The 21,161-nt window shown below is 44.0% G+C and overlaps 1 protein-coding gene across 3 annotated transcripts in view; it reads left to right on the top strand.

Moving 5' to 3' along the window:
- The window catches only part of EGFLAM (EGF like, fibronectin type III and laminin G domains), a 166,020-nt gene that overhangs the window by 100,733 nt on the left and 44,126 nt on the right, over positions 1-21,161 (top strand). For all 3 annotated transcript variants that reach the window (XM_054033187.1, XM_054033186.1, XM_054033185.1), the window contains exons 8-13: positions 4,279-4,394; positions 4,664-4,994; positions 14,662-14,762; positions 16,183-16,283; positions 17,408-17,552; positions 20,110-20,299. In XM_054033187.1, the coding sequence (XP_053889162.1) occupies positions 4,279-4,394; positions 4,664-4,994; positions 14,662-14,762; positions 16,183-16,283; positions 17,408-17,552; positions 20,110-20,299 (984 nt within the window). The remainder of the gene's footprint in view (positions 1-4,278; positions 4,395-4,663; positions 4,995-14,661; positions 14,763-16,182; positions 16,284-17,407; positions 17,553-20,109; positions 20,300-21,161) is intronic.

Genomic DNA, 21,161 nt, shown 5'->3' with positions numbered 1-21,161 from the left:
TCAATTTTGGGCCAGATCCTGCAGTTGTGTCAGGATCCCATTGATCAACAGGAAATTTTCCTAAGAATTTGGCCCTATATGAGTGGCAATAGGGGGTTGGGCTAGGGTAATCTTAGCCAAATGAGAGACCTGTAAGTACTGGGGCCCCTAAGATGCTCCTGTCCCCACAATGCCAAACTTCCACATTCTCTCATTAAGTAAAATGCCACACAAAACCAGCCAGAAGAAGGGCTTTGAAGAAGGACCTTGAAGCAACCTTTTTTTTGACAGCCATAATAAGCCATATCTTCTTTGCTCTTCTTCCCAGGCTTTAAATGTTGTGCCTGCTCAATACATTAAAAAGCATTGTCAAGGCAAAATATTTCATCTCTTTTGTGCCTCACATTGACATGGAACATTCTGATCCAAAACCCAAAAAAGATACACACTCTGCCCTTAGAATTGGGCATCTTTTCTAAGTCAGTGACCCTGATTCTGTTCTCATTAAAACTGGTGTCACTCAGGAATATCCATTGTGGTCAGTGGAGTTATACCAGTGCAAAACTAGCATGGAGTCAATACCATACCCAGTGAGTATGTATCTGGAGGCCAAAGAGGGCTCTAACATTTTTCCTGTATGTGGTAGTAGGAAGGAGTTTGCTTGCTTTCTTTTCATTTTTTTACAAGTCAGCTTCTGCTATCCTTACTCAGCCAAAACTCCCATTAAAATTGGTAGAAGCTTTGCTTGAGAAAGGAGGGAGTGTCGCAGGATCTGCCCTTTCACTAATATTTCTTATGTAGTCTGCGACCTTTGAATTAGAAAAGGTATGATACATATGTTAGATATTTTGAATACAGTTTTGATCACATCCCAAGTCATGATTGGTACCATTGTTCCATGTTTCTCTCCACCCCTCTCCCCAGTTTTATGACCTATCAACAAATGAGAGGAGTATTGACTGAACTGGGTTGACTTTGAAACAGCTACATACACACTATATAAGTCTGTCTTTTAGAAAGGCAAGCTGCCCCTAGTGAAATTACAGATCTGACATAAAAGTAAAGATATTCCAATGGACTGAGATTGCCTAGATCCAAGGTGAGCTGATGAGAATACTGGCTAGCCATATGCTCCATTTCATTCAAACCACTCCCCAGTATAATGCAGATTTCACTTATAATGTTGCTGCTGTGGCTGTTATTATTGCCTTAGTTTCTCGTGCACACTGATTCTTTTGCAGACATTCATTATAGCTCATAAAACATAATTTGCCAATGGTATAGAGTGGGGAAGGAGGACATCCAGCCAGTGATTGCTCTTTGTATGAGGTAAAAGCAGGGTGCCTACCTAACTATGGTTAAATTCTGTTCACCCTACTAATATGATTAACCCCACTGGCTACTCACGTGAGTACTGGGAGTAGAAGCTTTCACCAATATTTTTATAACAGATATTTTTCTACTCCCACAATGAAAGCAGGATTGGGCCCGATATATATTATCTCTCTCGTTAACTATAGTAATCCTCTGTTTCTGAATACATACTGTGGGACAAATTCTACTCTCACTGACACCGTTGTCAATCCAGAGTCAATACCATTATTTCAGTAATTTACAAGGTGTCACAGAAAGCAGGGTTTAATCCTTTAACAAAAACCAGGAGTGTATTCTGAGTATGTGCATGACTAGTTAACCATGAACTTTTACCAAACTCTTAGGAGCTGAAAGTCATATTATAAACTCAGCAGAGCTACATTTCTAAGATGTAACTCATTTACACTAAATACTTCCAGTTAATATAGGGCTGATGTAATATCTTATTTATAGATAGATATAGATAAGATTGGATTAAAAGCCTTGCACCTTTTCTACAATTATTTGGGCTGGAAACACAGATGCCTTATTATCTCTGCCAAAATTGCTCCCTAATTGTGTTGTGTGCTAATATAACAGCTTCTACCCACAAATAAAACTAGTACCTAGCATTTTGTGGGCTGCCTTTGGATTGGTAAAGTAGCAGCATGAATATATAGCTGGTGAGCATATGTTTGATTTCATAACTGTCTGCAGCCAGAGTTTCTGGGTTGTTGGTGCAGCGGCAGAAAGAGACCGAGCGCTCCAGTTCTGCTAATCACTGTCTGCAAAAAGCTCTGTGCTTGAACTGGCATTTCCCCCTCTGGACTGTAGGTCACTGAGATTCTTTTGCTGTTCCCACACTGCAAGAGGAGTTTGTTAGCCAGAACTAGACAAGTACAATCTACGTGATAATGCAGAATGCCTCAGCTCACACTGTGCCAACTGCAGGTCCTTTGAGTCATGTTATCTTTGATCAATTCTATCACTTTGCTCAGTGGAGGAAGTTAAGGCCTCTGTGCTATAAAGTGGCTGGTTGTTTTTTTCATGTTGGCAGCTATCCCTGGTACTGTGCTCTCCTTCAGCAGGTGTTCTTTGGCTGGACAGGCTTTGTAGCTGTACGCTTTGCAATATAAATTCCTATCTCTAACTAGAGAGAGTACAGGTAGTTCTGGGGTCCTAAAATAAGCAAGCACATGCATTCAACCCACACAGAGACTTGGCAAAGCATGGATCAGCAGTGGTAGCTTAAATGGCCAATTAAGAACCTAGCATTATGGGGTGTGCATGAAAATGCATGTAAAAATGCCTCTGAACTGGTTGTTTTTGTGAGAAAATTATTTTGTGAAAAAAGCAAATCTATGAAAACACTACTGGTGCATTAGTTACTAAGGGCATGGCTACACTTGCAGATGTAGAGCGCTTTGAGTTAAACCAGCCTTTTTAGAGTGCAGTAGGGAAAGCGCTGTAGTCAGTCCACACTGACAGCTGCCAGTGCACTGGCATGGCCACATTAGCAGCTCATGCAATGGCCACAGAGAGCAGTTCATTGTGGTAGCTATCCCAGCATGCAAGTGGCTGCAATATGCTTTTCAAATGGGTGGGTGGGTGGGGTGGAGTGTCACAGGGAGTGTGTTGTGTCTATGTGGGGGAAGAGAGTGGGTTTTGGGGGTCTGAGAGCATGTCAGCATGCTGTCTTGTAAGTTCAGACCCCCCCCCCCTTTCTCTCTCACACACAGCATTCCACAGTAATGGTTGCTTTGTCTCAGAGCAGATAAGCATGCTGGCTGTCAAACGGAGCTTTCAAAGGGCATATCCAAAACAATAACAAGAGTGGCCACTTGACATAAGGGGATTATGGGACGTTTCCAGAGGTTGATCAGAGCGCAGTAATGCAACACCTCATTCACACTGACACTGGGGTGCTCCAGCAGGGGCGCATCAAACATTATTCTACTCGCCGAGGTGGAGTACCAGGAGCGCTCTAGCCGTGGAGTCAGAGCACTCTACGTGCCTTGCCAGTGTGGACGAGTAGTGAGCTAGTGCGCCTGGGCTCCTTGAATGCGCTGTAACTCGCAAGTGTAGCCAAGCCCTAACTCCCTAGTATTTTAAACCACTGTCAAAAATAAGACTTGTTTGTAATGCCTAATGTCTATCCTGTTAAACTTTGTTGGTTAGGATTACCTATTGTCATTGTTTGTCTAGTATCAAGGTGGGATTGAGACTATAGAATACATGCAAATAAAGAGAGTCTCTGCCCTGAGATTGCACCATCTGAAATAATGGCCCTTAACCTGTAGTCTGTATAACACTTCGGGTGGTGCACAGAGAGCTGCTTCCTCACATGGTGCTGGCTCACCTCATTTTCAGCTGCTAAATTGCACTTTAAAAAGCTAAAAATACATTAAAGGTGGCATTTTCCAAAGTGCCCAAGTGTGACCGTTGAAGTAAATGGGAGCAGACTAAGGCCAAAGCTGAGTGCTATTGAAAAATCTCACCCTGAATATCTTCCTGCTTTTACTTTTCCAGGTAAGCAGTTGTTGTGGTTAACCCAGGGATGATATTCTGTCACCAATAAAGGAGGTAGTGGACCGTGCACTCGCAAATGGGGGTGAATTTGTTCAGTGAGACAATATAGCTAGTAAAAATGGGGTCCACACTGAAACTCCGGTCTAAAAGAATGATGTACAGTGCACAGAGTGCAGTGGGACATCCAGAGGAGAGCGTCACTTGGTTTGCTTTATATTTAATTTTTGATGTATTAGCTCTACAGTATGCTTTCCATCTTGACACTGGCACATTTGCTGATTCTTTAAAACGAATGCCAACACCATCCTGGTTCTCATTGTTCTGAGTTAAGACCTGAACTTCTGTGCAGGAATTGATGGCTCTGTGTTGAAAAGAGAAAAAATATGTGAACTGAATATGCCAGTTTTGTCTTCACAGGTTCTGAGGAGTTAGGAAGTGGAAGCTATGGGCATCGGTATATCACAGGCACCATAGTCGGTGACGATGATGGATTTGATATTGATGATTCAGACTATGACATTTATATTGAAGAGGTAAATTCAAAGGTTCCAGTTTGGCATTTCTATTTGTATTTATTTTCTAGTGGTATTATAGATAAAGGGACTTGATCCTGTTGGCATATTTAACCTTTAACCTTATGTGCGCAGGTAAAATAAAAGTGGCTTGTTTGTGTCTTTTTCTTCCTTTAAGAATTTGTTTCTTCAAATATATTTCTTAGGGGATGTAGCTTTAATTTCCGTGGAACATGTTTAATTTTAGCTTATGACTGTACTAAACTTAAGTTTCTTTTATCTTGCTTTAGCTCAAGCCACTTCCAGCTATCAAAGGAGGCAACAGGAAGTTTTTGGTTGAAACCAAGGTTGCTCCAGGGTCTAGTACAAGGCTCCTATCCAGGCTAATTACAACCACCTCTGATCCTATTACTTCCCCTGCAACAACTATGCGCCCCATTCCTACAACCACTACAGCTAAGGCAACCACAAGGAATGGCATAGCCTCAGCAGTACGGCTGTTTGATCTGTCCTGTGATGAAACCATCTGCTCTGCCGACAGCTTTTGTGTCAATGATTATGATCGGGGCGGTTCTCGGTGTCATTGTAACCTGGGCAAAGGAGGAGAGACTTGCACAGAAGGTAGGTTTTGTGCAGGGCCAGGGCAATTATTCTCCAAGCACAACACAATTCTGTCCTTAGCAACTTGATGGATGGATGGGTTTCTTTTCCTAATCGGCTCCCACAGTTTGCCTCTTATGGTAACCAGTTTGGCAACTACTGATGCTTGCATGGTGGTGATGTTGTTCTGCAGTCTTTGACATTAACATCTCCACTAATCTAAGCTGTGATGAATTGCTCTGCGGTAAATTTCTATTCTATTCAGTTCAGTTTATCTGTGGGAAGAAACACAGTTTCATGGTAAACCAACAAAAAATACTCTTATTTAAATGGAGTTTGTTCTTAACAGGGCCCTAAAGGTAATAGTTAGTACCTCGGTCAGCTTCTCTCTCTCAAACACCAACTATCTTGCCTCACTTGCTTGTCGTTCAGCAGGGTCAGAAGAGTGACTTCTATACACTACAGGGAAAGGCTTAATTGAGTAGTCTGTGCACAGTAGTTGTTGCCAGGAATGTCAGAATTCTAGCCCCAGCTCTCTCACCATGTGGTTTTAAGAAAGTTACTCAACCTCCATTCTTACCCACACACTCTAGGGCACTCCACCTTTACTCTTCCATGGGCTCAAGGCATGACCTGATTAGGCACTCCCACCCTTTCCCAGTTCCTAGGGCTCAGGGCATAATTTTCTGTGGGTTTATGGGGCCTCTTACCAGTGAAAGAGCCTTACACAGTAATAGCCTAACCTCTGTTTATTAACAGTTACCAAAACAGAATACATAAACTAAGCATACAATGCTCACCACTCCCAATAAGGCAAACAAACTTTTCCTGATGGCCATTCAGGATCAGGTCATCTGGGGTTCCTCCGGCTTCTGCACGATATAGTTGGCAGGATGTTGAGATCTGGCAGCTCTGATCTTGGGCTGTGTCTTGCAGTTAAGTTCCAAAGAACTTCCTTTTGGACCCCAGTTTATGTAGCTAAACTTGAGTGCTGTTTAGCTCTACCTTCACCAATCATTGTAAACCAAAATACTACAAAACAGTGTTTTTTCACCAATTCTAGCCCATTACGAGACTATTCTTTAACCAATCCGACTCTACCATTGTAGTTGAATTAAATCTTGCAAAATTAGTTACACAATAGATAGAAACAATCAAAGAACCAGACAGAGACCATACAGATAAACAATAGAAAAGGAGGGACCATAAAGGCAAAACAATAAAGAAGTATTGTTTTCACAATCACAACTGTTGATAAGTGATTCCTTGCCAGACAGAATGCTATCAGTGTTCTTTAAACATTTTAAGATCTGTTTCTTTATCTGGTGATGGTGGGTACTATTAGGACTGGAGTGCCTTCTTCAAAGCCCAGTATTACATTGTTTTAATGTAATTTAGATGAAACGTGAGGATGTGACTTTCTGTTTTTTAGCTCATGGCGGCTGCTGTCCTAATGTGGCTGCAGAAAAAGGCCTCAGATCTTAGACCATGTCTCATTTTCGCCTTCTGGAAAACAGTGATTGTCACAACCAGGTCCAGTCCTGCTCTTTAAACTGACACCAATCTGTGTGACTGTGACGGGTTGGGTCACAGAAACCTCTTTGGGAACTGCCAGCTGATGTACCTAGAATACCTATGAGCCCGTTTTCCCTGCCAGCTTGGGACTTCAGTACCTTGCCTTGTTTGAGCCAGACACACTTGCCTGCTGCAAACACAGATCCAAGTCTGAACCATGTCCCCCATAAGCTACCGGCTTAACTGAAAACAGCTTAAGAAGTGCTCCAATCTCCAGCACTCAGATACCCAGCTCCCAATGGGTTCCAAACCTCAAATAAATCCGTTTTACCCTGAATAAAGCTTAAGGGCAAACTCATAAATTGTTCATCCTCTATATCACTGATAGAGAGAGATTCACAGCTGTTTGCCCTCCCTTACTCCCCTCCCCCCATATTAATACATACTCTGGGTTAATTAATAAGTAAAAAGTGATTTTATTAAATACAAAAAGTAGGATTTAAGTGGTTCCAAGTAATAACAGACAGAACAAAGTAAATTACCAAACAAAATAAAATAAAACACGCAAGTTAAGCCTAATACAGTAGGAAACAATGCAGGTAAATCTCACCCTCAGAGATGTTCCAATAAGCTTCTTTGACAGACTAGCCTTGTGTGATAACATCCAACTGCTGAATCCAAGTGCTACTAAGATCCCTGGGTCTGGGCAGTGAGGATCACCGTTCCTAGTTCTGGGTCTCTCAGATGTACTCCATAGCAAGGGCGTCAGAGCCTTCCCCAAACCCCCTGAGGTTCCACCATCCGAGGCCCCGGAAGCCAGAGCGGGGCTGGGGTGCCCACCCCCCCAAACGGGGCGGGTTGGAGGGCTGAAAGCAGTCCCCTGTCCATGTCCCCGCCCTCTGTGTCCCCCACCCAGGGCAGGTGGAGGGACCCAGGCTCCCCAGAGCTGCCCACATGGCTCTCCCTGACATGGCTCCAGCCAGGTGGGGGCCTCAGAGCTGCAGCCCAGCCATGATAAGAGTTGCGTGGGCAGTTGTGGGGAGACTTGGTGGACCCTCCACCTGCCCATGGTGCGGGGGGTTTGAGCAGCCCCCGGCTTGTGTCCCCGCACCCTGGGCCCCCCGTCCAGGGCAGGTGGAGGGTTTGCGGCTCCCCTGCCTGTGTGGCTCTTACCATGGCCAGGCTGTGGCTCCGAGGGTGAGGCTCATCTGTCCCTCTGACCACTACCCTATGCTGCTCATCCACATAGGAACTAGTAATGCTGCCAGGTGTGGCTCTGAGCAGATCAGCAGTGATTGCGGCATGAAGGGACAAAATCAGAAAGGCTAAGCCACCAAATGAGTTACACCTAGCAAGGGACATAGAAGTTAATAAGAAGAGGTTCTTTAAATACATTAGGAACAAGAGCAAGATGAAGGAAAGTATAGTTTCTCTACTTAGATAATAATAATAGATGACATCAAAAAAGCTGAGTTCTTTCATGCCTATTTTGCTTAAGTCTTCACTAAAAAGGTTAATGGTGATCAGATACTCAACCCAGTTAATATTAATGAAAAAGGGGAAGGAAGACAAGCCAAAACAGGGAAAGAACAGGTTAAAGAATATTTCAATACGTTGGATTTATTCAGGTCAGTAGGGCCCGATGAAATTCCTCCTAGAGCACTTAAGAAACTAACTTAAGCAATCTCAAAACCGTTAGCAACTATCTTTGAGAATTCATGGCGGAAGAGTGAGGTCCCAGAGGACTTGAGAATGGCAAACATAATACCTATCCTTAAAAGAGGGAACAAAGAGGATCTGGGGAACTACAGACCAGTCAGCCTAACTTCAGTTCCTGGAAGGATACTGGAACATATCATTAAACTGTCAGTTTGTAAGCACTTAGAGGATAATAGAGTTATAAGAAATAGCCAACATGGATTTGTCAAGAACACATCATACCAAATCAACCTAATTAGCACTGACCTCCCTCCCACTTGGTAAAGCAACTCCCATCTTTTCATGTGCTGTATATTTATACCTGCTTACTGTATTTTTCACTCCATGCATCCGATGAAGTGGGTTATATCCCATGAAAACTTATGCCCAAATAAATTTGTTAGGGTATGTCTACATTACCCATGTTACAGCGCAGCCATGGCAGCACTATGACGTGGGCAGTATAGACACGCTTTATCACCGGGGGAGAGCTCTCACAGCAATAAAAAAAAACAAAACACCCCTAATGAGCGGTGGTAGCTTTACGCCAGGAGCGTGGCTCCCAGCGATAAAGCGCTGTCTATACTGGCGCTTTTTAGCGCTAAAACTTTTGTCGCTTGGGGGTGTGTGTGTGTTTTTTCACACCCCTGAGCAACAAAATTTTAGTGCTGAAAGTGGCAGTGTAGACACAGCCTAAGTCTAAGGGCCTGGCTACACTTGCAGATGTAGAGTGCTGTGAGTTAAACCTGCCTTCCTAAAGCACAGTAGGGAAAGCGCTGCAATCTAGCCACACTGACAGTTGCAAGCGCACTGGCGTGGCCACATTTGCGGCACTTCCAGCGGCGTTGGGAGCGGTGCATTATGGGCAGCTATCCCAGCATGCAAGTGACTGCAACGTGCTTTTCAAATGGGGGTGGGGTAGGGTGGAGTGTGACAGGGAGTGTGCTGTGTGTATGTGGGGGGAGAGAGAGTGGGTTTTTGGGGTGCTGAGAGTGTGTCAGGATGCTGTCTTGTAAGTTCAGACTCCCTCTCTCCCCCCCCTCCCCCCCACTCATTCAAAGGAAACAGTAAACGTTTGCTTTTTCTCTGCTGGCTTCTCCGAAATGGAGCTTTGAAAGGGCATTTCCGCATTCCTGCAGACGATTTCACAACAATGACAAGAGTGGCCACTTGACTTAAGGGGATTATGGGACATTTCCGGAGGCTGATCGCAGCGTAGTAACGCAACACCTCGTTCATACTGGTACCGCAGCGCTCCAATGGGGGTGCAGCAAATGTTATTCCACTCGCCGGGGTGGAGTACCAGCAGCGCTGTAGCTGTAGAGTCAGAGCGCTCTACATGCCTTACCAGTGGATGTGGAGTGAGCTAGGGCACCCGGGGCGCTGTAACTCGCAAGTGTAGCCAAGGCCTAAGGTGTCACAAGGACTCCTCCTTGTTCATTCTGAGTCAGTGGCCCTACTGGTTGCAATCCTTGTTTCATCAGGGGAGAGCCATTAACTGCTGATGGCCCTTGATAGCTTTATAACAGCTTTTCACACATAGCTTCCCCACTAGGTGTCAAGTTCTAACAATGAATACTCACAGCCACAATCAAAGGTTACAGTCCTAAATGGCATTCACAAACCAAATGAAATGTATAAGTTGACTTAAACAAATCCCACATTCTGTCACAGTGATAACAGTACTTGCAAACCCAGAGGTTATTGTTTAACATTTGTTCATCTTTGGAAATGGGAATTGCTCTGTATTATTCTGCAAAAGTAAGAACAGGAGTACTTGTGGCACCTTAGAGACTAACAAATTTATTAGAGCATAAGCTTTCGTGGACTACAGCCCACTTCTTCGGATGCATATAGAGTGGAACATATATTGAGGAGATATATATACACACATACAGAGAGCATAAACAGGTGGGAGTTGTCTTACCAACTCTGAGAGGCCAATTAATTAAGAGAAAAAAAAAAAAAAAAAACTTTTGAAGTGATAATCAAGCTAGCCAAGTACAGACAGTTTGATAAGAAGTGTGAGAGTACTTACAAGGGGAGATAGAGTCAACGTTTGTAATGGCTCAGCCATTCCCAGTCCTTATTCAAACCGGAGTTGATTGTGTCTAGTTTGCATATCAATTCTAGCTCTGCAGTCTCTCTTTGGAGTCTGTTTTTGAAGTTTTTCTGTTGTAATATAGCCACCCGCAGGTCTGTCACTGAATGACCAGAACACCACTAGCTGTCACCTTCAGCCCCCAACTAAAACCTCTCCAGCGCATCATCAGAGATCTACAACCTATCCTGAAAGATGATCCTTTACTCTCACAGATCTTGGGAGACAGACCTGTCCTCGCTTACAGACAACCCCCCAACCTAAAGCAAATACTCACCAGCAACCACACATCACTGAACAAAACCACTAACCCAGGAACCTATCCTTGTAACAAACCCCGATGCCAACTCTGTCCACATATCTATTCAAGTGACATCATCATAGGACCTAATCACATCAGCCATACCATCAGGGGCTCGTTCACCTGCACATCTACCAATGTGATATATGCCATCATGTGCCAGCAATGCCCCTCTGCCATGTACATTGGCCAAACCGGACAGTCTCTACGCAAAAGAATTAATGGACACAAATCTGACATCAGGAATCAAAATACTCAAAAACCAGTGGGAGAACACTTTAACCTGTCTGGTCATTCAGTGACAGACCTGCGGGTGGCTATATTACAACAGAAAAACTTCAAAAACAGACTCCAAAGAGAGACTGCAGAGCTAAAATTGATATGCAAACTAGACACAATCAACTCCGGTTTGAATAAGGACTGGGAATGGCTGAGCCATTACAAACGTTGACTCTATCTCCCCTTGTAAGTACTCTCACACTTCTTATCACACTGTCTGTACTCGGCTAGCTTGATTATCACTTCAAAAGTTTTTTTTTTTTTTTTTCTCTTAATTAATTGGCCTCTCAGAGTTGGTAAGACAACTCCCACCTGTTTATGCTCTCTGTATGTGTGTATATATATCTCCTCATTATATGTTCCACTCTATATGCATCCGAAGAAGTGGGCTGTAGCCCATGAAAGCTTATGCTCTAATAAATTTGTTAGTCTCTAAGGTGCCACAAGTACTCCTGTTCTTCTTTTTGCGGATACAGACTAACACGGCTGCTACTCTGAAACTTGTATTATTATGATTACTCTCACAAGTGTGGTCCCATCTGTTAAGGATCCTTACCTTTCCAGTTTGTCACCACAACAGAGCACTTGTATGCATGATTAAGATGAGATGCACACTGCATTTTCTTGTACAGGTGTCACATCAGAAGTCATGGCACTATACATTGTATGATCTAGCTCATTATATGCATTTACTCTCCTTACTTCAATGAACAGTAGCAGTTCTTGGGGAAAGTTCAATCTGCAAAGCAACTATTGTGACAATAGCTGATGGAACAGCTATAGATGTAATTTTATTTTATTTTTTTTGCCATAATGCCCAAGCCTGTGAAGTTATGGAATTCTTATGGATGTCACATAATTATATAAAGCTAGTGGAGCTGGAGCTGTTAATCTGAGTCTAGAATTAATTCTCTTTAATGGAGTATTTATCCCCAGGTGTCCTAACCAGATCATGCACTAATACTGCACAGTAGTGATCTTCCCCTCATGAGCCATCATCGCATGTTAAACAATGCATTAATTAGGCTGATGCTACAGAACTTTTTTATACTTAACAGTCCTTGTTAGAGTCACAATTCATCCAAGTATCAGGGGGTAGCCGTGTTAATCTGTATCTACAAAAACAACAAGGAGTCTGGTGGCACCTTAAAGACTAACAGATTTATTTGGGCATAAGCTTTCGTGGGTAAAAACCTCACTTCTTCGGATGCAATTCGTCAAGTGAACCCTTTTTATGGTCAGTACCTCTTGGGGATGAGTTTTCATCAGTTAATTCATTTGTGCTATACCCTCACTCATTTTTCTATAACAAGCTTTGTTAGTAGTGTTATTGTAGCCATATCTGTCCCAGATATTGTAGCTGTATCTCTCCCAGAGAGACAAGCTGGGTGAGGTAATATCTCTTATTGGACTAACTTCTGTTGGTGAGAGAGACATGCTTCAAGTTTACACAGAGCTCTTCTTCAGGTCTGGGAAATGTACTCGGAACGTCACAGTGAGATACAGATTGTTTAGCATAAGCAATTAACAAATATTTCAAGTAACAATTCAAAGTGAAGTGGCCCAATAACACTCCTCCAGTCATAGGGGGAAAGGAAAAAACACCATATCAACTGTGAGTGAACACTGTTCACGAAGTGATCATTCTATATCTGACCTATCAGCCTGATCAGGGGATGGGGTATCTTGTGGTGAGCAGAGGAGTGAGGAGGGACCGGGCGGATGAGGAGGCAAGCGGCGGGCAGGCGGGGGATGAGGAGGTGAGCACAGGGGATCTTGCAGTGATCTGCGGGGGTGAGGAGGGACTCGGTGAGTGGCGGTACCAAGCGGGGAGGGGGCGGAGCCTGGGGCAGAACGGAGGCGGGGCCTGGGAGGAGTGTGGGCAGGGCTGCAGGTGGAAGAGGTGGGATGGGGGTTAGCCTCTCCCATGGGAAGCTTCACCCACTGCCTATGCCTATCAGACATCATCCTCAAAGGACACCTGCACAACATTTTCAAAAGATGAACCGGGGAGCTTAAATTCATAACTTTGCTAGACATTAAAAATCATGGATTGAATAGAGACAGTGGATTTATGGCATATAAAAACAATCTATAACACGCCAATAATCCCCTGCTCCCCCCTCTGTTTTTCCCCACACACACACACACTTTCCCCATTATGACTAGAGGGGTGTTAATGGACCTTCCCTTGAAATAAGTGTTAACTATTTATGCTAAACAATCTGATAAACCTCCTACTTAGCTGGTACACTCCTGAGTACATTTCCCAGACCTGAAGAAGAGCTCTGTGTAACCTCAAAAGCTGGTCTCTCTCACCAATAGAAGTTGGTCCAATAAAAGATATTACTTCACTCAGCTTGTCTCTCTAAAGAAAAAGTCCCCAGACTGTGAGGCACGCCTCCCTAGAGGTGCATGGAGGAACATTCGTGGGGGTGTAGTAGGACCCAGGCCAGCCCCCACGGCGGGCAGGGAGGGAGTGCCACCCAGCCCTGTGCGGCACCCAGCTCCGCCCACAGCCCTGGCTCCCAGCTCCGTGCCTGGCCCCACCTCCAGATTCAGCCCCCAACCATGGCCCAGCCGCAGCTCCACACCTGGCCCCAGCCTCAGCCCCTGGTTGCATCTCCATTCCCTGCCCCAGCCCTGCTCCCAGCCCCAGCCCTGCCCCAGCCTTGGCCTCCTTACCCCTGTCCATGTCCTCCCCCTCCCAGCCCCAGACCTGGGAGCCGGGACCCCACTCCTGGCTCCAGATGTGTGTGTGTGTGTGGGACCCCAGACAGGTAAGGGGGGTGCGACCCTGAAAAGTTTGGGGACCAATGCTCTAAAGCTCTGTTAGCTTCAGTCTAAGCTGTATTTTGTTTCTTTGCAGTGCAGCTGTAAAAGTAACTGTACTTGTGTACAAATGGAAAGGCAAAATCACCCTGAACACAAGTAATAGAGAAAGGTTAGAACCTCCATCCTTCCTACTTCATTAGGTTTATATCTGATTCAGAGATAATAGTCACATCCTGAGCTCTGGCTGAGGCATCCTTGATCCTCCTCAGGACCAGAACATACAAAGGTGTCTTTAAGCCATCTTTGTGTTCTTCCCAATCATGGAGCTGTCCTGCGCCTGGCTGACCTTCTGACATAAACTAGAGAAGCAAGAAGGCTGATTTGCCAGCGGCCAACAGCCCTAAGGGACCATTATAGTAGCCAATGATTGCCAGGGCATAGGCTGCCCTGGCCATACACTCTAAACTGGCCACAGAGAGGAGGTGGTAATGTGGAAGTTGTTATACCCACTCTAAGCCACCTAAGGATTCTCTGCTGGCTAAGTACATCAGCTTTAGAGCAGCTTTGCACAATAAAGCTGACCTAATGCAGCCTGGAATCTGACTCAATGTGTATTTCTCACATATGTTCTCTTCCCTGAGGAAAAAAATGCCTTGCTGTCTGTCTCTGTGTTAAACATTTTCCTAAATCAAGATGAATCACCAAGGACCAAATTCTGCTTTCAGTTACATCAGAAAACCTGGTGATGCCGCTGATGAAACTGTTGAGCAGAATTTTCCCATGAGTATGCTGTTTCTGTGCAAGTTCAGCAGATCCTCTGAAACAAGGGAATTAGCTCTGAAAGGTAGTAGTAGGAGAAAGCAGTAGGTTAACTGATTGTTGACTATTGCTGACTAATAGTTGTCTCTGGAGGAACTCAGTCTTGTGTTTTTGCCTGATGTTATCTGGTGCTAAATGTGCATATTGATTTTATATTTGAACACATTGCTAAACAACATGCTCTTATCTTTGCCTTTCAGATATTATTATCCAGTATCCTCAGTTCTCTGGCTACTCATACATCACCTTTGAACCGTTGAAAAATTCCTATCAAACATTCCAAATTACCCTTGAATTCAGGGTAAGTTTAAGCAGTCCAGAACTCACAAAGCATTTTTAAATTGTATTCACTTCCATTAGTGTAAAGAAGGACCAATAGAAGAGTGAGTAGCTTCAAAAGCCTATGCTGCAAGCTAGATATTGCAGTGAGTTAATCCATAGCCTTCACCTCTGGAAATCTGGGTTCGCATCCCAAAAGAGAAAATAAATGTGATAGTCTCAGCCAAGATGTTTGTCCATACTCCTGGTAGGGAAGGTCCTGGAAATGGCAGTGTTGTGGGATTTCAGGTTAGCACTGACTTATTGTGACAGAGCTATACGGGTGAACTTCAGACTGCATTATGTTTGGAATTTTTGTAAATGTCTTTCTGTTCAGCAGTGGCACACACATAAACTAATTAAGTACCTCTGAACTTCCTGTTTCATAGATAAGCAGATATCCCTCATGTTTTACAGCATACACTGATCATCTTCAGAGACGAGGAAGTTATTTTTTCCTTCTTCCACCAGGCGTAATATCATTATGATTATTTTCTTCCTCGGAAACACTAGATACTGGACTAGTTAGATCAGTGGTCTGATCTGATAGTGTAATTTCTGTGTTCACTTGTATTCATGCTATTTATTACAGGCAGAGCTGATAGCCTGTGATTAAGGTTGCCCAATACTTTCTATGAATAAATCAGAGTTTGTATACCTGCTCCTTTGCAATATGATAGTATACAGAGAAGAGTGGCCTGAAATCTGAACCATTTCCCAATAAAATCCTAATAGGGAATGCCTATCAAATATATGATTTGGTATTGACCCACTTCTAATTTTGACTCTGCAAGAAAAAATTCCATCCAACAATGGTGTTTCAAAACCAATATCACTACCCCCCGTTTGTCCCCCTCTCTGAGAAAACAGTTCCTGGTTCCTGCACTAGTACTTCCATTAGTGCATTTACTTTATAGCCAGATTTCAGAGTGGTAGCCGTGTTAGTCTGTATCAGCAAAACCAACAAGGAGTCCTTGTGGCACCTTAGAGACTAACACATTTATTTGGGCATGAGCTTTTGTGGGCTAGAACCCACTTCATCAGATGCATGGAGTGGAAAATACAAGTATATGGAATTTATACAGGTTTAAATACATGAAAAGATGGGAGTTGCCTTAGGCCATTCTCATTTCCACTACAAAGGTTATTTTTCTTCCCTTGGTATCATACTGTTAATTGAATTGTCTTGTTAGACTGACCTCACACTTGGTAAGACAACTCCCATCTTTTTATTTATATCTGCTCTTGTATTTTCCACTCCATGCATCTGATGAAGTGGATTCTAGCCCCTGAAAGCTTATGCCCAAATAAATTTGTTAGTCTCTAAGGTGCCACAAGGACTCCTCGTTGTTTATAGCCAGAAGGTGGAGACTGACTTTTGCATGTTGATACTGTGATCGCAGGCTGAAGCAGAAGACGGTTTGCTGCTGTACTGTGGAGAGAATGAGCATGGCCGTGGTGATTTTATGTCACTGGCGATAATCCGACGCAACATCCAGTTCAGGTAATGGATCTACTGCCTTTCCATGGGTGAGCTCCTCACCCACTCCAGTCCTTGTGTGCAGTGAAAAGGGGCCCTTAAATGCTGTGCAGCCAGCAAACAGAGTATTCCCCCAGCTCAGGCACTGAGGAAGTCAGCCACAAGGCTGCCTCCTGAGGATTCCTTCACAAAGTGAACGTTATTATTTCTTAGCAAGGTCAGAAATGCCTGCAGTCCACTAGCACTGTGCTAGCTCTGTAGCTAGGTGTATACAATTAGTTAGTTTGCTTTATAAATAAGGGAACCCCAAGAACGTTTTCAGAACAAAGGAGATGCAGCTAACCCAGGTGTCTAGTGGTAGGACAATGTGTTCGTCTGCAGAAATCAAGTTTGGGACTGGAACTCGGTACCACATCACTGATCTGGTAGGAGCTTGAGGAGTTTTAAAGGAAACAGAGACAAAGAGTCTCACATTGCTCTAGTGACTGTATAAGATCATCTTAAAAGATATCTGGAGAGACTTCCATCTGGCACCTATTAACCGGAATGGTGATTGCTATAAAGATGGGGGGAAACAAAAGGGAATGATGTGTCCTAACCCTATTTCTGGTCTACCTCAACCTGACCCATATAGTGGAGACAAAGCAAAGAAAATAGCATGCTTTGTGCACATTCAGCTTTGCTGCTATTGAGGCCTCCTTGTCAATCAGTACCAAACAATCTGAGTTTCATATAGAATCCCAGTATTATTGCTTTAGCTCCAGCTCTCACCAGGGAGCTAGGAAAATTCCCAAGAGAAATTACTGTGATAGCAGCAACTCAAATTGTAATACGCTGCATCTTGAAACCATTTCAGAAAGTTGGCAGGCTTTGCAATATACTTTGTATTGCCAGAGGATGCAAAGTCTCCTACACGGAAGAAGGAAACAGAGTAAAGAAAGTTTAAAATTTGAAAAGATATTTTATCTGCACTAAAACAAACCAGATATAGATCAGTTGTCTGAGTGTTTTTATATCGCTCTTTAATGTAGAAGGAGAAACAGAGAGGCTCTGAGAAGAGAAGGCCCCCTTCTTAGTCAAAAAACAAGCTTAGGTTGTTTGTTTAATGCAAAATTGTCACTTTTGTGCTCATTGTCTGGCTCTTGCAGGTTCAATTGTGGGACGGGAGTTGCAGTCATTATGAGTGAAAGCAAAATCAAACTGGGCAACTGGCACAGTATCACTGTGTTCAGAGATGGGCTGAACGGCTGGCTCCGGCTGGATAACGACACACCAGTCACAGGTAAATCTCAGGTAAGTGATCAGGTTCCTAATGCTCAGCCTTGGCTGTCTGCAGACTGATGGCCTTTCTTCCCAACAGGGGGTGTGTTATAATAGATCAGATTAAATTTGTGTGTCTTTATTAGGGATGGGACAGTTGCATGAACCAGAATCAATTTTAACAGATTTATAGTCACATAAATCAAACTGAATATTTAAAAAGGCTTGGTTTCGTCACTGCACTTTCCCATTGTCCAGCAATCCTCCAGCCACCCTCCCTAGCCCCAGATGTGTTTTCCTTTTCAATATCTAGCAGAGCGTACTGTTGCTCTCCCCAATTCCTTGCCTTGCCTCCCATATCTGCTCCCCACTGCTGCCTAGTCCAGATAAAAAAATACCTCTCTCTCTCTCTCTCTCTCTCTCTTTCTCTCGCACATGCACACATCCCACCTCACCCTCCGGGCCTGGTCTATCCTTAAAAGTTAGGTTGACATAGCCACAGTGCTCAGTTGTGTGAAAAGTTCCCACCCTGAGCACCATAGTTTAGCCAACTAACCACCAGTGTTGACGCAACGAGAATTCTTCCATCAACCTAGCTACTGCTGCTTGGAGAAGTGGATTACCTACAGTGACAGAATAACCCCTTCTGTCTCTATAGGAAGCGTCTATGCTACAGCACTACCATGGCACAGCTGCAGCACCATAACTATGTAGCACCCGTAGTGCAGACAGGGCCCCAGAGACGCATACAAATGCGCATGTATAATGACACAAGGGCATCAAAGACAAAAGATCTGAATAATATTTTCATTAAATAAAATTAAAAATAGAGAGGGTGGAAAACTGTAGAAACACTGGTTCACTGTAAAAGGAAAAATACTAAAACATCTAAGAATGAACCGAAAAGAAAAACAAAGAAAAATAAAATTAATAATACGCTATGAACAGTTGTCATGCAGTTAGAGACATAGTGTCAGAATCTGCCCTGAATGAGGCCTCATTTAACTCCAATGATTTCATGGGGCACAGCCAAGATAAATATTATAAATGAAGATACACCTCTACCCCGATATAACGTGACCCGATGTAACACAAATTCAAATATAACGCGGTAAAGCAGCGCTCCGGGGGGGCGGGGCTGCGCACTCCGGTGGATCAAAGCAAGTTCGATATAACGCGGTTTCACCTATAATGTGGTAAGATTTTTTGGCTCCCGAGGACAGCGTTATATAGGGGTAGAGGTGTACCTTGACTTGATCCCCTGTGACCTGAGGAGAGAACAGAAGGAAAATAATTAGTGGACAATTGCCAATAACTCTGCTCCTGTTACTTCCACTACCCCCAGGACAAGCACTACTAGCCCCCACCGTCACCCCCTGAAAATGGAATGGTTTTGATTTGGCTCTAGAGGTTATATCGCTAGATTTGGCTTTAGACATTTATTTACAGACTCTAAAGATAGTATTTAAAATAAAAGACCCAAAGGCACTGGTTACACTTAAAAGTAGTGCACTTTGGCTTGGTCTACACTACCCCCCCCAATTCGAACTAAGGTACGCAACTTCAGCTACGTGAATAACGTAGCTGAAGTCGAAGTACCTTAGTTCGAACTTACCTTGGTCCACACGCGACAGGCAGGCTCCCCCGTCGACTCCGCGGTACTCCTCTCGCCGAGCTGGAGTACCGCAGTCGACGGCGAGCACTTCCGGGTTCGACTTATCGCGTCCAGACTAGACGCGATAAGTCGAACCCAGAACTTCGATTTCCAGCCCTCGAACTACCTGATAAGTGTAGCCAAGGCCTTTAACTATGCTGGCGTAATTGAAGCAGTGAACCCCCTGCCTAAGTGTAGTGCAGTTATACTGGTTATGCAAGTGCTAATGAAAGTATAATTTATTCTTATAGGGGAACCAAAATAAGAATTACTGCTGTAAAGCACCTTATCCCAGCATAACTGCATCTGCACTAGGGCTCTTACTGACATAACTATGTCATCAAAAAAAAAAATCACACGCCTTTCCAACATAGATATGCCAGTAAAACTTTAAGTTGAGTCCTGGCCTAAAGAAAACAAAACAAACAAAATTTAGCCTTGGCATAAATGGGTGTAATTCCACTGAAATCTGTCCTTTTATCTCTAGGGCTTAATTCATTATTATTTATTTATTTAACGCTCACACTTTGCTCAGTGCTGTCCAAGACACAAATATTAAGTTACTCTGGACCCCACAGAGCCTACAAATGAAAACACAAACATAGGAAAACAAGTTATACTGGGAAGCGCAAAGGAAGGACAGACATGCTCTCCTAATCAAATGATTCGTTAATTTTGTTTACATTAGTAGAGCCATAACATCAAGATAAGAAATAGGCATAAAAGTAAATGTTTAGGGTGATAATATTTTTGGAGGAGGAATGGATGGGAGAGAATTACTAACAGACAACCTAGTTTTCCTCAAAGGCCTCTTTTTCTTCATTGAGGGGAAAAACTGATCATGACTGCATGGCTTAATTATCTTGCCTTCATTAGTCTATCATAGAATATAATGTGTGATTTAAAATAGTTAAACAGCTCTGTTTTACCTTGTAGGGCCAATATAGTAAAATTACCTTCCGGACTCCTTTCTATCTTGGTGGTGCTCCTAGTGCATACTGGTTGGTCAGAGCAGCAGGAACCAACCGTGGCTTTCAGGGTTGCGTTCAGTCACTCATTGTCAATGGGAAGATAGTTGACATGAGACCCTGGCCACTAGGGAAGGCTTTAAGTGGTGCTGATGTAGGTAAGTGCAATGTTATGGGGTCCTTTATCAATGTTAAACAAGAATAATGGGGTTATTTTCTACCAATTGAAAAATGAAACAATTGTGTTCAGAGTTTGGTTGGGGAGAGTGGGGAATAGGTCTGTATATTTTGTATTGTATTTCTCTAGACTCTGTAAAGGATTTTGAGTTTGTATTTCAAACACTCAGTGAAGACAAGCTCTCAACAAAGCATGCTGATTGTTGGCCTGGCACATTATTAGTAATTGCCCCAGGGAAAGTGGGAGCTCCCATGGACGAATTTCAGATCCGTGACAGAATTTCTTGGCATGATAAAGGACTCTTCTTCCCAAATGAGGCCCCAGAGCCTAGTGATTCTCAAACTGGGGCCAGCAGACCCCAGGGGGTCCGCAAGGGTACTCCTGGGGGTCCACAAGGGTACTCCAGGGGGTTCGCGAGTCATGTCTGGGTCCGCCGGCCCCTCTGATCAACTCCTCCTCCTCCCTCCCAGTGCCTCCTGCACACCACGGAACAGCTGTTCAGCGGTGTGCAGGAGGTGCTGGGTGGGAGGGGAGGAGCAGGGATGGGGCGCACTTGGGGGAGAGGGCAGAAAGAGGCGGGGAAGAGGAGAGGCGGGGTGGAGCGGGGCCAGGGAGAGGTGGGGTGGAGTGGAGCCTTGGGGAAAGGGTTGGAGTGGGGGTAGGGCCTGGGGCTGAGTGGTGGTTGAGCACCCCCCGGGAAAATTACCAGAGATCACCCCCAATTCCAATAAGGACTCTGATAGGATTCCAGTCCTTGAAATTCCACCCAGGGGTTCTTCTGTCATCACAAATTCATAACAGCTTTTTGCTCAGAACAAGAACCCTTATGCGTAGGTTAGCCT

The sequence above is a fragment of the Malaclemys terrapin genome, chromosome 6 (genome assembly GCF_027887155.1).
Source record: "Malaclemys terrapin pileata isolate rMalTer1 chromosome 6, rMalTer1.hap1, whole genome shotgun sequence".
Classification (NCBI taxonomy): domain Eukaryota; kingdom Metazoa; phylum Chordata; order Testudines; family Emydidae; genus Malaclemys; species Malaclemys terrapin.
This window is presented reverse-complemented; position numbering and strand designations above follow the sequence as displayed.